This window comes from Cervus canadensis, chromosome 17 (genome assembly GCF_019320065.1).
Source record: "Cervus canadensis isolate Bull #8, Minnesota chromosome 17, ASM1932006v1, whole genome shotgun sequence".
Classification (NCBI taxonomy): domain Eukaryota; kingdom Metazoa; phylum Chordata; class Mammalia; order Artiodactyla; family Cervidae; genus Cervus; species Cervus canadensis.
This window is the reverse complement of record NC_057402.1, coordinates 45638873-45652672: the sequence shown is the minus strand read 5'-3', so window position 1 is coordinate 45652672 and position 13800 is coordinate 45638873. Positions and strand designations below refer to the sequence as shown.

Sequence of the window (13800 nt, the reverse complement as noted above, 5' to 3'; positions counted from 1 at the left end):
TTGTTTATAACAGGAAAAAACTGAAAACAAGCTAAAAGGCTAACAGGAGTTGAAATCCATACAAGCATTAAGGATAATGATATAGAAAAACATTTAATGACATTAGAAGAGCATACAAATTTTATTAAGGTAAAAAATATTACAAAATAGTATGTACAGGATAATTTTTTATATTTTTATTTTTATAATAAAACAAACACAAACCACCAACTTTCTGGAAATACCAATAGCAAAGGAAAACACTAAACTATTCTACAGGATATAATCTGCAAAGTGAAGACAATGGTAAACTGCAGAATGACCCAGTTTCTTTAACCAATAAATCGCAAGAAACAAAGAAAGTTAGAGAAGGAATTTACAGATCAAATAAAAGACATAAAGCTATATTAACCAAACGCAACTGAGGACGTCCTTTAAATCTGGATTGAAACAAATTGCTGATAAAAGTTAAGACACACACACACAAAAAAAAAAGTTAAGACACAATTGGAAATGTGAACAAAGATTGGAAACTTAATAATACAAAGAAACATTTGTTCATTTTTTTAGATGTAAGCATGCTAATTATAAAACAAACACAAACCACCAACTTTCTGGAAATACCAAGAGCAAAGGAAAACACTGGAGCAGCCGTGAAGAGATACCCACGTTCAAGGTCAGGAGGGGCAGCCGTGAAGAGATGCCCCGCGTCCAGTTAAGAGAAAACCAAGCAAGATGGTAAGTGTTGCGAGAGGGCATCAGAGGGCAGACACACTGAAACCATAACCACAGAAAACTAGCCAATCTGATCACAGGACCACAGCCTTGTCTAACTCAGTGAAACTAAGCCATGCCGTGTGGGGCCACCCAAGACGGCCGGGTCACGGTGGAGAGGTCTGACAGAATGTGGTCCACTGGAGAAGGGAATGGCAAACCACTTCAGTATTCTTGCCTTGAGAACCCCATGAGCAGTATGAAAAGGCAAAGTGATAGGATACTGAAAGAGGAACTCCCCAGGTCAGTAGGTGCCCAATATGCTACTGGAGATCAGTGGAGAAATAACTCCAGAAAGAATGAAGGGATGGAGCCAAAGCCAAAACAATACCCAGTCATGGATGTGACTGGTGATAGAAGCAAGGTCTGATGCTGTAAACAGCAATATTGCATAGGAACCTGGAATATTAAGTCCATGAATCAAGGCAAATTGGAAGTGGTCAAACAGGAGATGGCAAGAGTGAATGTCGACATTCTAGCAATCACTGAACTAAAATGGACTGGAATGGGTGAATTTAACTCAGATGACCATTATATCTACTATTGTGGGCAGGAATCCCTTAGAAGAAATGGAGTAGCCATCATGGTCAAAAAGAGTCCGAAATGCAGTACTTGGATGCAATCTCAAAAATGACAGAATGATCTCTGTTCGTTTCCAAGGCAAACCATTCAATATAATGGTAATTCAAGCCTATGCCCCAACCAGTAATGCTGAAGAAGCTGAAGTTGAATGGTTCTATGAAGACCTACAAGACCTTTTAGAACTAACACCCAAAAAAGATGTCCTTTTCATTATAGTGGGCTGGAGTGCAAAAGTAGGTAGTCAAGAAATATCTGGAGTAAAAGGCAAATTTGGCCTTGGAGTATGGAATGAAGCAGGGCAAAGGCTAATAGAGTTTTGCCAAGAGAACGCACTGGTATGGACCTAACAGAAGCAGAAGATATTAAGAAGAGATAGCAAGAATACACAGAACTGTACAAAAAAGATCTTCATGACCCAGATAATCACGATGGTGTGCTCACTCACCTAGAGCCAGGCATCCTGGAATGTGAAGTTAAGTGGGCCTTAGAAAGCATCACTACGAACAAAGCTAGTGGAGGTGATGAAATTCCAGTTGAGCTATTTCAAATCCTGAAAGATGATGCTGTGAAAGTGCTGCACTCAATATGCCAGCAAATTTGGAAAACTCAGCAGTGGCCACAGGACTGGAAAAGGTCAGTTTTCATTCCAATCCCAAAGAAAGGCAATCCCAAAGAATGCTCAAACTACCACACAATTGCACTCATCTCACACACTAGTAAAGTAATGCTCAAAATTCTCCAAGCCAGGATTCAGCAATACGTGAACTGTGAACTTCCAGATGTTCAAGCTGGTTTTAGAAAAGGCAGAGGAACCAGAGATCAAATTGCCAACATCCGCTGGATCATCGAAAAAGCAAAAGAATTCCAGAAAAACATCTATTTCTGCTTTATTGACTATGCCAAAGCCTTTGACTATGTGGATCACAGTAAACTGTGGAAAATTCTGAAAGAAATGGGAATACCAGACCACCTGACCCGCCTCTTGAGAAACCTATATGCAGGTCAGGAAGCAACAGTTAGAACTGGACATGGAACAACAGACTGGTTTGAAATAAGAAAACAAGTACGTCAAGGCTGTATATTGTCACCCTGCTAATTTAACTTATATGCAGAGTACATCATGAGAAACACTGGACTGGAAGAAGCACAAGCTGGAATCAAAATTGCTAAGAGAAATATCAATAACCTCAGATATGCAGATGGCACCACCCTTATGGCAGAAAGTGAAGAGGAACTAAAAAGCCTCTTGATGAAAGTGTAAGAGGAGAGTGAAAAAGTTGGCTTAAAGCTCAACATTCAGAAAACTAAGATCATGGCATCTGGTCCCATCACTTCATGGGAAATAGATGGGGAAACAGTGGAAACAGTGTCAGACTTTATTTTTGGGGGGCTCCAAAATCACTGCATGTGGTGACTGCAGCCATGAAATTAAAAGACACTTGCTCCTTGGAAGGAAAGTTATGACCAACCTAGATAGCATATTAAAAAGCAGAGACATTACTCTGCCAACAAAGGTCTGTCTAGTCAAGGCTATGATTTTTCCAGTGGTCATGTATGGATGTGAGAGTTGGACTGTGAAGAAAGCTGTGCACCGAAAAATTGATGCTTTTGAACTGTGGTGTTGGAGAAGACTCTTGAGAGTCCCTTGGACTGCAAGGAGATCCAACCAGTCCATCCTAAAGGAGATCAGTCCTGGGTGTCCATTGAAGGACTGAGGCTGAAACTGAAACTCCAATACTTTGGCCACCTGATGCAAAGAGCTGACTCACTGGAAAAAACCCTGATGCTGGGAGGGATCGGGGGCAGGAGGAGAAGGGGACGACAGAGGATGAGATGGCTGGATGGCATCACTGACTCGATGAACTTGAGTTTGAGTAAACTCCGGGAGTTGGTGATGGACAGGGAGGGCTGTTGTGCTGCAGTTCATGGGGTCGCAAAGAGTCGGACATGACTGAGTGACAGAACTGACTGAACTGCTGCTAATTATAGCTTATTGGAACTAGGTGATTGATACATGGAAGTTCACTATACTGTTTTGTCTACTTTTGTGAATGCTAGAAATCCTCATATTAAAAGAAAAATTGAAAAAGAAAAATACTAAGCAAGGTCTAAAATGATAGACCAAGGTGTGAACAGCAGCTATCTATAGGGTTTTAAGTTTTCTCTCCAACAAACATATACTACTTTTACAAGCCAGGGTCTATATAAACATCATATTACTTGATTAGACAATTATTAGTTTAATAATACTAAAGAACCAGGCTTCCCTGGTGGCTCAGATGGTAAAGAATCCGCCTGCAATGCGGGAGACCTGGGTTCGATTCCTTGGTTGGGAAGATCCCCTGGAGGAGGGCATGGCAATCCACTCCAGTATCCTTGCCTGGAGGATCCCCAAGGACAGAGGAGCTTGGCAGGCTGCCGTTCACGGGGTCGCAAAGAGTTGGACATGACTGAGCAGCTAAGCACATACACATACAAATGAAATAAATTAAAAAATAATAATAGTGATACTAAAGAACCATGGGGCTTCTAGTAATCTTAAAATTAATAGAAATTTACAGTTGACAAAGACTATCTTAAAACTAACTCAAATGAGTTTGAGTTAACAGTTTAACTAGAAAGAAGAAAAATAGCTTCAGCTCCTACACACTAATACCTACTTAGATTCTAAGGCAGAAACTGGCTCACTAGACACTAAATCATCAGCAGATAGAACTAAATTGGAGGTGTTGCAAACACTAAAAACATTCAAGTGCAAACAGTGTCATTAAAAATGAGATTCCAATTATAAAAAATGCAAATATATACAGAGAAAAATAACCTGTAGTTGACAACTCAGTAAGTGAAAGAATGTTTGAAAAATCCTGGACGGTAAAAGAAAACAGGTGTGTGAGGGGGTGGGGATAGTGAGTTGCAAGAGACCATCACGAAAATGCAGAGTAAGGACTAAGTCACCCCCATGGCAGATTCTTCTAAACTCTTTATCACATGCCAGTATTCAATATCATCAAATTATAATACTACCTACAGGCTGAACTTACTAAATACATATTAGAGCAGGCTATATAAGATAAAGAGTTTATAAGTGGGGAAAATGTATTAAGAATTGCTCACAGGCTAATACAAAGAGCTATCCAAGAGAATTCAGTCAACTGATAACATTTAATAGCTACCTTTCACCTTTTAAATTAAAAAACCAACTTCACTCTCTCCTCTTTCCTAATACATGGAAGACAAGAAACAGGTGAGGGAATGAGAAGAATTTAAGGATTAAGAAGGATTAAGATGTTTTTTTGCAGTTTGCCACACTACATATTGCCACAGCTTTCATTCCAATCCCAAAGAAAGGCAAGGCCAAAGAATGTTCAAACTACCGCACAATTGCACTCATCTCACCCGCTAGCAAAGTAATGCTCAAAATTCTCCAAGCCAGGCTTCAACAGTATGCGAACCATGAACTTCCAGATGTTCATGATGGATTTAGAAAAGGCAGGGGAAGCAAAGATCAAATTGCCAACATCCACTGGATCATCGAAAAAGCAAGAGAGTTCAGAAAAACATCTACTTCTGTTTTATCGACTATACCAAAGCCTTTGACTGTGTGGGTCACAACAAATTGTGGAGAATTCTGAGAGAGATGGGAATACCAGACCACCTGACCTGCCTTCTGAAAAATCTGTATGCAGGTCAAGAAGCAACAGTTAGAACTGGACATGGAACAACAGACTGGTTCCAAATTAGGAAAGAAGTATGTTAAGACTGTATATTGTCACCCTGCTTATTTAACTTATATGCAGAGTACATCATGTGAAATGCCAGGCTGGACAAAGCACAAGCTGGAATCAAGATTGCTAAGAGAAAAATATCAATAACCTCAGATACACAGATGATACCACCCTTATGGCAGAAAGTGAAGAAGAACTAAAGAGCCTCTTAATGAAAGTAAAGAGGAGAGTGAAAAAATTGCCTTAAAACTCAACATTCAGAAAACTAAGATCATGGCATCCCATCCCATCACTTTATGGCAAACAGATAAGAAACAGTGGAAACAATGAGAGACTTTATTTTGGGGGGCTCCAAAATCACTGCAGATGGTGACTGCAGCCATGAAATTAAAAGATGCTTGCTCCTTGGAAGAAAAGCTATGACCAACCTACACAGCATATTAAAAAGCAGAGACATAAAAAAAAAAAAGCAGAGACGTTACTTTGCCAACAAAGGTCTGACTAGTCAAAGTGATGGTTTTCCTAGTAGTCATGTATGGATGTGAGAGTTGGACTACAAAGAAAGCTGAGTGCCAAAGAATGATGCTTTTGAACTGTGGTGTTGGAGAAGACTCTTGAGAGTCCCTTGGACTGCAAGGAGATCCAATTAGCCAATCCTAAAGGAAATCAGTCCTGAACATTCACTGGAAGGACTGATGCTGAAGCTGAAACTCCCCAATACTCTGGCCACCTGATGCAAAGAGCTGACTCATTGGAAAACACCCTGATGCTGGGAAAGATTGAAAGCAGGAGGAGAAGGAGTTGACAGAGGATGAGAGGGTTGGATGGCATCACTGACTCCATGGACATGAGTTTGAGCAAACTTCAGGAGTTGGTGGTAGACGGGGAGGCCTGGAGTACTGCAGTCCACTGGGTTGCAAAGAGTCAGACACGACTGAGCAACTGAATTGAATTGAAATGACAGTACATACAACTACCTGCATGCACATCTCTGGTGTTTTTTTTTTTTAATTCTCAACTTTAATTCTGAAATATAATTTCCACAAATTTTAACACAGCCTTTATAGATTCCATGATAATCCTTAATCTTCATATGACTTTTGCATTTCTAAGTTCTTTAATTTGTTTCCTCAGGATTTTGTCTTCAGTGCTTAATCAAGAAGGGTTTCCACATGCTTTATCCTCTTAGTTCTTTTTAAAAAAATTTTATTTATGTTTGGAGGATAACTGCTTTATAACATTGTGTTGGTTTCTGCCATATATCAACATGAATCAACCATAAGTATATGTATACTCCCTTCCTCTAGAACCTCCCACCCAAGATAACTTTTTTAAAATAAAAAACTCCATTCAAAGGATCACATATAAAAATGTACAAGTTGTGCTCTACCCAAAGCAGGGTCTGATTTTTTCTGATAAATCTGGGGGAAAGTTGGTCCTGATCTGTTCACAAAAGGCGGTGCTGAGAACAAAATACACAAATACACTTTGAGAATTTGGAAAACACTATCTGTACTGAATAAACCTTCATGATTCTTAAAAAAAATAAATAAATAAAACTAAGTTATTCCTTCCTTCCAAGTCACTAATAGAATGCCATTTAAAAATTATAATCTTGGGACTTCCCTGGTGGTCCAGGGGCTAAGACTCTGTGTTCCCAATGCAGGGGGTCTAGGTTCCATCCCTGGTCAGGGAACTAGATCCCACCTGCTGCAACTAAGGCCCAGTGTAGCCAAATAAATAAAAATACTTTCAAAAAAGTATAATCTCTCAATATGTTGAGGTATAGAAAAAGAAGAACGGCCAGATCTTTATTTCATCAATGAAGAAAGAACTCTTCTAAGCTAGAATGTTTACAATGATCTTCAAAAAGCAACAGGCGACGGTTCCCTCTATTGTAAGTGGAGAATATAAACTATTTGAGAGGGTTTAAGAATGAGGCAGGATTTATTTAGGGCTTCCTCATACTCAAGGACCTACATCACTCCCACTGCTTTACTTCCCTCTCATGTTTTCCAGGACACTCCCTTTTCCTCCATTTCTTTCTGTCTTTCCCTTCTAACTAGGAACATTACAGATTTGGAAGGGACGGGTGAGGATACGTAGTTGCACAGTGGGCACAGGCTAAGAACCCAGAGCTCATCTTCCTGAACTTCTTTCTGTCACAGACAGGGAAACTGAAACCTGGGACGTGACAGCTTTTGCTCATTGTTACACCCCTCCTCCACCCCCAGTGAATTCTAAAGGTCTTACATATGTTCTTTTCAATTCTAAAATCCTTCTATATTTACAAGAATAAATAATTTTAAGATTTCAATAGTTTTCTTTGGAATTTTGAAAAAGTTGATAAATTTATTCTTACAACGTCTGTGAGATTGCCTTAAAGGTTTACTTTTGAAAGATTAGGGCTACCTCATCCATTGTATAAGATCCTTGTTTGGGATCAATCTTTATGTGACCTTTTTTTCTGGGATGATATATAGGGTCACTGATCTGGTTGGGACGTAGAAGAGATCCAAGAAAAACCTCCAGAAAAGCCCTCAAGAAATAGATGAATTAGTAAGTATTTAGTTTTCCAAATGTCACCAAAAGAGGTTCATAAAAATGGACTGGAAGAAGGACCTAGGAGTTTCCCACCATTTCTTAAATCTTTGGGCTATCAAAATGAAATACTGCAAAAACTAAAACACAAACATATTTTAAAATAGAGAAGATATAGTTTGCACATACTTTTCATGAATCTTCAAGACTCGGTGAACTATAGGAATCTCTCTTCCTTCTATCCTGAAAACAACAATTTCTCCCACTCGTATGGGATCTTCAACTCGATTTGTTAGAAAGAGAAGATCTCCTCTATGAAATGCAGGTTCCATGCTGCCACTGGGAGGGAAAAAAGAATATAAGAACACAAGAGTGTCTGAGATTAAATTTATTTTCAAAGTTAGATATTCAACAAAAGTTATCACCTTTGGAATATACATATCTTAACAAATATATCAACAAACATGTGTACTGTCCTCCAAAAAAGGTTTCTTTATACTAATTAGTTATACTAAAGGTTTCCTTTAGTTAACTAGTTCCATTGCAACCATTACTATTCAAAGGAGCTTAAATTTTGAAAAGGGCAATGTTACTAATTCCTTAACCTTTTAAAATTTCAAAACAGAATATAAAAGAATGAACTTTATAATCCCTGCCCTTATTCTCCATCTGAAAACACTAAAGATATTCAAATATTCAAATGAGAACCGGATCATCTTCTTCTGCCATTTATAAAGATACAGAGCAAGATGACCTTATGGTTTCAATCCAACAAGAAGGAAAAACAGCTCATCAAGTCAAGGACAGTCAGCAACAGAGATAATGCTTGTGCTATCAATTGATTTATTTAAAGAAGAGAAACAATAAAGAAAACCAAGGACAAAAGCAGAGATCTTTGCCTAAGAATTTCAAAAATGAGCAAAGAATTCAATTTCATGGTACTTAGTGGTTACAAACTTCTAGAGTGTCTTCTTACCTTTCACCTGTTCTACCTTTTACCACGTCCTTCAAAGGTCCTAAGATATTTGCACTACTTGATGAAACTTTTTTTTCTATAATGAAATAGTGCATCAGTATTTCAGAAACTCAAGCTCTAATTTTCAATAACTGTAAGTTTAATAAGGAAAAAATGGATAGACAAGGAATAAAATTCAACACAAGAACAATGACAAGGTTCAAACACTTCTGTTTGAAGACTCTGGTCTTCTATATTTATAAGGGAGTATAGCAGTGGCTCCCAAACTCTGGTGCACACAAGAATCATCTGAGAAACTTAAAAATCCCCATGCCCAGGTCATGTCTCAAACCACTTAAATCAGAATGTCTGAGGATGAGAAGTAGGCATCAAACCAATAGTCTGTAAAGATCCCAGGTGATTCAAACATGAGCAAATTTGGGGGCTCACTAGAAACATAGATTTTTCAGCACAATGTTTATTCTTAAAACTTCTGTTAAGCTTCCTCATGGGGCAATCAATTCCCTTTCTTGGAAGGTGTTCAGACAAAAGATGAAACACGTGTTCGATGAAAACATTATAGAAGGTATTCTAGACATGAAATTTTCAAGTTTTTATTTTGGTTGATTTTTAAAAAAATCAGTGACATCCTTGGTTCAAATAAAACCTTGCTTGAAAATTATATAAATAAAACATAAAAGTTGAGTTATTCTGATTCAATAACTCAGCTTTATCGAGCACTTATATGCAAAGCGCTAATTCTAAGTGGTGTTTCTTTATTTCAAACAATCTTCAGAACAATTCTATGATGTAGGTACTATAATTATCCTAACTTTATAGATAAGGAGACTGAGGCTTAGACTGGCCTAGAGTTATTAGCAAAACAAAAAAAAAATTATAAATGAGGGAATTAGACCAAAGGAGTCTACTCTCACTGTGCTAAATTGCCTCTGAGATACTCTAGAACTTTAAGTGGGGAGTTATCATGATCACATTTGCACTTAAAAAAAAAAGATCACGTCAGAAGCTACAGAGTTTACAGAAGACATTCAAATATTTATTGAATTCATGAATAGATGGAAAAGATGAGAAGGTAAATTGGGAGACCACTTGTCCAGGGTATTATCTACAACTGAATACTTGGCAATTATTAAGTTTTATTAAAACATGCACACTGGAAAATAAGGATAAGGGGAAAAGACTGAAAAAAGAATACATGCAGAGTTACCTCAATTATGTAAGAAATAATATACATGAAAAAGAGACTAAAATGTTAATAGTGATTATATCCCAGAACTATAGGTGACTTAGTTTCATCTAGATTTTTTGTGTTTTCAAAATTTCATATAATGAAGATATATTAAGTTTTTTTAAAATTTTTATTATAAAAGCATTTTTTTTAAAGGTCACTACAATAGCCCAAGCAGGAAATGAAGAGGGCCTGAAACAGAAAACGGCAGGGAGGATAGCGATAAAAGGTCAGAATAGAGGGAGGGAAAACAACTAATTTGATGGTCAGTTGGATTATGACAGAAGGGGGAACAAGAATGACTCAGGTTTTTAACACTGGCAACTGAGCAGATGGTCGTGACAGTCACAGAACTAGGAGGAAGAAGAACAGGTTTTTGGGAATGGGAGATGCATTTCACTTTTATTGGTGGAGCTTCAAGTGCCTGGTCAACATCTAGGTAAAGATGTTAGCGTAGGACGAAAACAAGAGTGTAGATTCAAGGGATAAAGTTGGATGAGGAAAAAAGAGATTTAAGAATCCAGATACAGATGGCAATTCAAAACAGATAAAAAGCATGTGGTGAAAAGGATTATTAAAGAAATAATTATTAAAGAAACTTTTTAAAAATTAAATAATTAGTAGACTTCTTACTATTTATTATCTGATCAAACTATACTTTTAAATATGATACATCATCAATTTTGTAAGAGGTCATATATAATTTATACAAATTAAACTGGGGAATCCCCTGGAGGTCCATGGATAGAACTCTTCTACTGTAGGGGGCCTCGGTTCAATCCTCCATCAGGGAATAAAGATCCCGAAGGCCATGCAGCATAACCATAAACATATTTTATATATAAATAAAAATAAAACTGACTTCAGTGTCACAAAGGGGGAAATGTTTTGAATGTTCCCTGAAACTTCAGTAAATAAAATAAATAATAATTATTTGTCTTTATTCCCAATAGTTTCACAAAAGTCTTAAAAGTGGATTTTCAGGTGGCCTAAGTCCTTGGAGGTACATTTGGATCTAGGCAAAAATTATATTCCTTGAAGTTTCATGAAATCACGTAAGTTACCTTTTCTCTAATGACTACTCCCACCAGTCTCAACCAGATGCTCTCTTGACCTGGTCTCTTTTAATTTTTTTTCTTTATTCCACATTGACAATCAGAAAAGTTTAATATATGAATAACCTAGCTACCAAAAAAACTTATCCAAACATCCCTTTTAAATCCCAGCTGATATTTTCAGGACCACTAAAGTGTGGAGCAGGTGTTTAGTACAATCCCCTACTCACTCTATCATTTCCAATTTAAAGCTAATTAGACTGTCCTTAAGCATCTCCACTGAATGGAACTCAATCTGAAATAATCCCAGAAGAATCTCCAAAAGAAGCCTCCCTGGGCCTTCTCTCTACAGCTTTTCCCCACAGTGACAATTAGTGTGGATTCTTCTTCCACTAGTGTTTGAACACTCATTGAATTCAAACCTGTCCAGGAACTTAGGGCCACACAATTTTAGACCTGGAACATCTAGGTCTAGCCTTCATTTTATAGATGAGGAAGCTATGATTCAGTCTGTAAGAGACTTGCCCAAGGTTGTAGGTTAGACAATGAAAGAGCTAAAGACCCAAGTCTCCATACTCCTAGAACAATACATCAAGTGCTTTCCCCAATAACAAAATCCACGTTTCACTGGATCTCTAAAATCACAATTGCATTTGATTAGTAATAAAGACAGATCGAGGGTGTGCGTATGAGTATTAGTAAGGGAGGAGGAAAATACTGGAGACCCAGTGCTTCCAACCACTTACTGATGGAAGTAAAGCCTAGTAAACAGTCAGAGTCAAATTCTTCTTGTTAAGACTAATGTACTATTATCTAGACTCTAGGTAATGCTAATGATTCAATTTATTTTATATTTATACTCTATTATCCCCAGAAAATACTTGAGACAGCTTACATAATTAAGCTTCAAATAAGACCAAATTATAATGATTCAATTAAATAACTAAGTGTTAATTCTCCAATAATGAGTTACTAAATTAAGTTTTTAAAATCATTAAGAATATGAGTACAAGGATAGGGAAGGAAAAATCAGTATGTTTGTCACTTTAAGAGATGGCATTAATATATTCAAAATTCCTGAAGTCTATTTAGAAGTGATATTTAAAGGTCAGCATGAAACATGGAAATAATTAGTGAGGCTTCTGTACTGACACTGAGAACATGTTGCAGAAGAATTCTTAATTTATGAAGATGATATATGATCTTGTAAATTAACAACTAAGTATCAGCCCTGATTGGAGACGAAAATGGCAACCCACTCCAGTATTCTTGCCTGGAAAATCCCATGGACAGAGGAGCCTGGTGGGCTACAGTCCATGGGGTCACAAAGAGTCGGACATGACTGAGCAACTAAACCACCATCAGCCCTGATAGACTAAAGTAAAAAAACATAAGACAGAAAGATTTCGGGAAAATAAACTAAACTGAAACACTTCCTTAACAGATGTGCCAAAAATAAAGCTCATATGGTAAACATTTCATGGAAAAGTCAGGAGCCCTTTGGGATCTGAATGGAAAGCGCCTGACAAAGTTGAGAATTTCTCACAACTGAGAAAGAAAAACAAATTTTCTTCCAGGTCCTCTTCTGGGCAACAGTAATGTCTAAAGGAATGATATATCCATTATTCAACATCTCAGTTTCTCTCCCAAGTAATGCCATGCAACTCCATACTTTGAAAAGAAAAATTAATTGTTACCTGAGCACCACTACAATCGGACTTTCACTTCCAGTTATGACCATTAACCCCTTCCAGATCATTAGTGCCGAGGAGACAATCATTCCAAAATTTAGGACTTGATAATAGAGCTGTAAGAACAAGAGAAGAAATCAGATCCATAGTTAGCCCGACTGAGGAAAGCAACCGAGAGTAGTATCAATTTTTTAAAGTTTCAAGTAGTCCTATTAGGGCACCTGAAGTTCAGAAACTCCTTTAAAAATTTTATTTATTTTTTTGACTGCACTGGGTCTTAGTTGTGACATGTGTGATCTAGTTCCCTGACCAGGGATCAAACCCAGGTCCCCTACACTGGGAGCGCAGAGTCTTAGCCACTGAACCCCAGGGAAGTCCCAGAGACTGCCTTTCAAACTGTGCGTGTAATTACCCCATGAGCACATCCCAGTACAGCCCTTCAAGCCACCCAAAGAATCCTGCTCTGCTTTGTTTGCTAAAACACGTTACATTCATATGATTAACATTATTTTCAGAACTTTTCATATAAATTATTTCATTTGGGCTTCACAACCATTCAGCTTAAATTCCATCACATTCACGGCACATACCAGCCAACAGCAATGTACCTGTGCTTCGAAACTCCTCTAGGACTTACTTTTCTACAATAAATAGCCCTTGATAATTACAGGCTATTCAATGGCATTTAACCTGAGCCCTCATTTTACAGGTGAGGAAACAGTCTCAGAGAGAGGAAGTGACTTTGTCAAAGCCAAACCGCTTGTTTCATATTATTTTTTGAAAAGACAAAAAATAGTCTTTTTATTCCAAAGACAGATTTAAGAAAGCAGAGTCAGAGAGGATAAGGATAGAAAAGCTAGCTTTTAAGAAGTGATTGTGGTCCGCTTGTGGATCGGCAGTCAGGAATTCAGCTGCTGCTGCTGCTGCTAAGTTGCTTCAGTCGTGTCCGACTCTGTGCGACCCCATAGACGGCAGCCCACCAGGCTCCCCTGTCCCTGGGATTCTCCAGGCAAGAATACTGGAGTGGGTTGCCATTTCCTTCTCCAATGCATGAAAGTGAAGTCGCTCAGTCATGTCCAACTCTTAGCAACCCCATGGACTGCAGCCCACCAGGCTCCTCCATTCATGGGATTTTCCAGGCAAGAGTACTGGAGTGGGGTGCTATTGCCTTCTCTGAAGGAATTCAGCTAGAGGTTCTATTTTCCAAACTTACCATGCTAAGAAAGTCACCTATATATACTACTGGTTA

At 37.9% G+C, this 13800-nt stretch overlaps 1 protein-coding gene across 5 annotated transcripts in view; it reads right to left on the bottom strand.

Annotated features, from left to right (window-relative positions):
• SEC11A (SEC11 homolog A, signal peptidase complex subunit) overlaps nt 1-13800 on the bottom strand; it is a 34415-nt gene that overhangs the window by 7019 nt on the left and 13596 nt on the right. For 4 of the 5 annotated variants that reach the window (XM_043489969.1, XM_043489971.1, XM_043489968.1 and 1 more), the window contains exons 2-3: nt 12558-12667; nt 7791-7940 (exon numbers count right to left, since the gene is read on the bottom strand). In XM_043489969.1, the coding sequence (XP_043345904.1) occupies nt 7791-7940; nt 12558-12640 (233 nt within the window). In that variant the 5' untranslated portion in view covers nt 12641-12667. The remainder of the gene's footprint in view (nt 1-7790; nt 7941-12557; nt 12668-13800) is intronic. The other variant, XM_043489973.1, reaches the window with a different exon arrangement.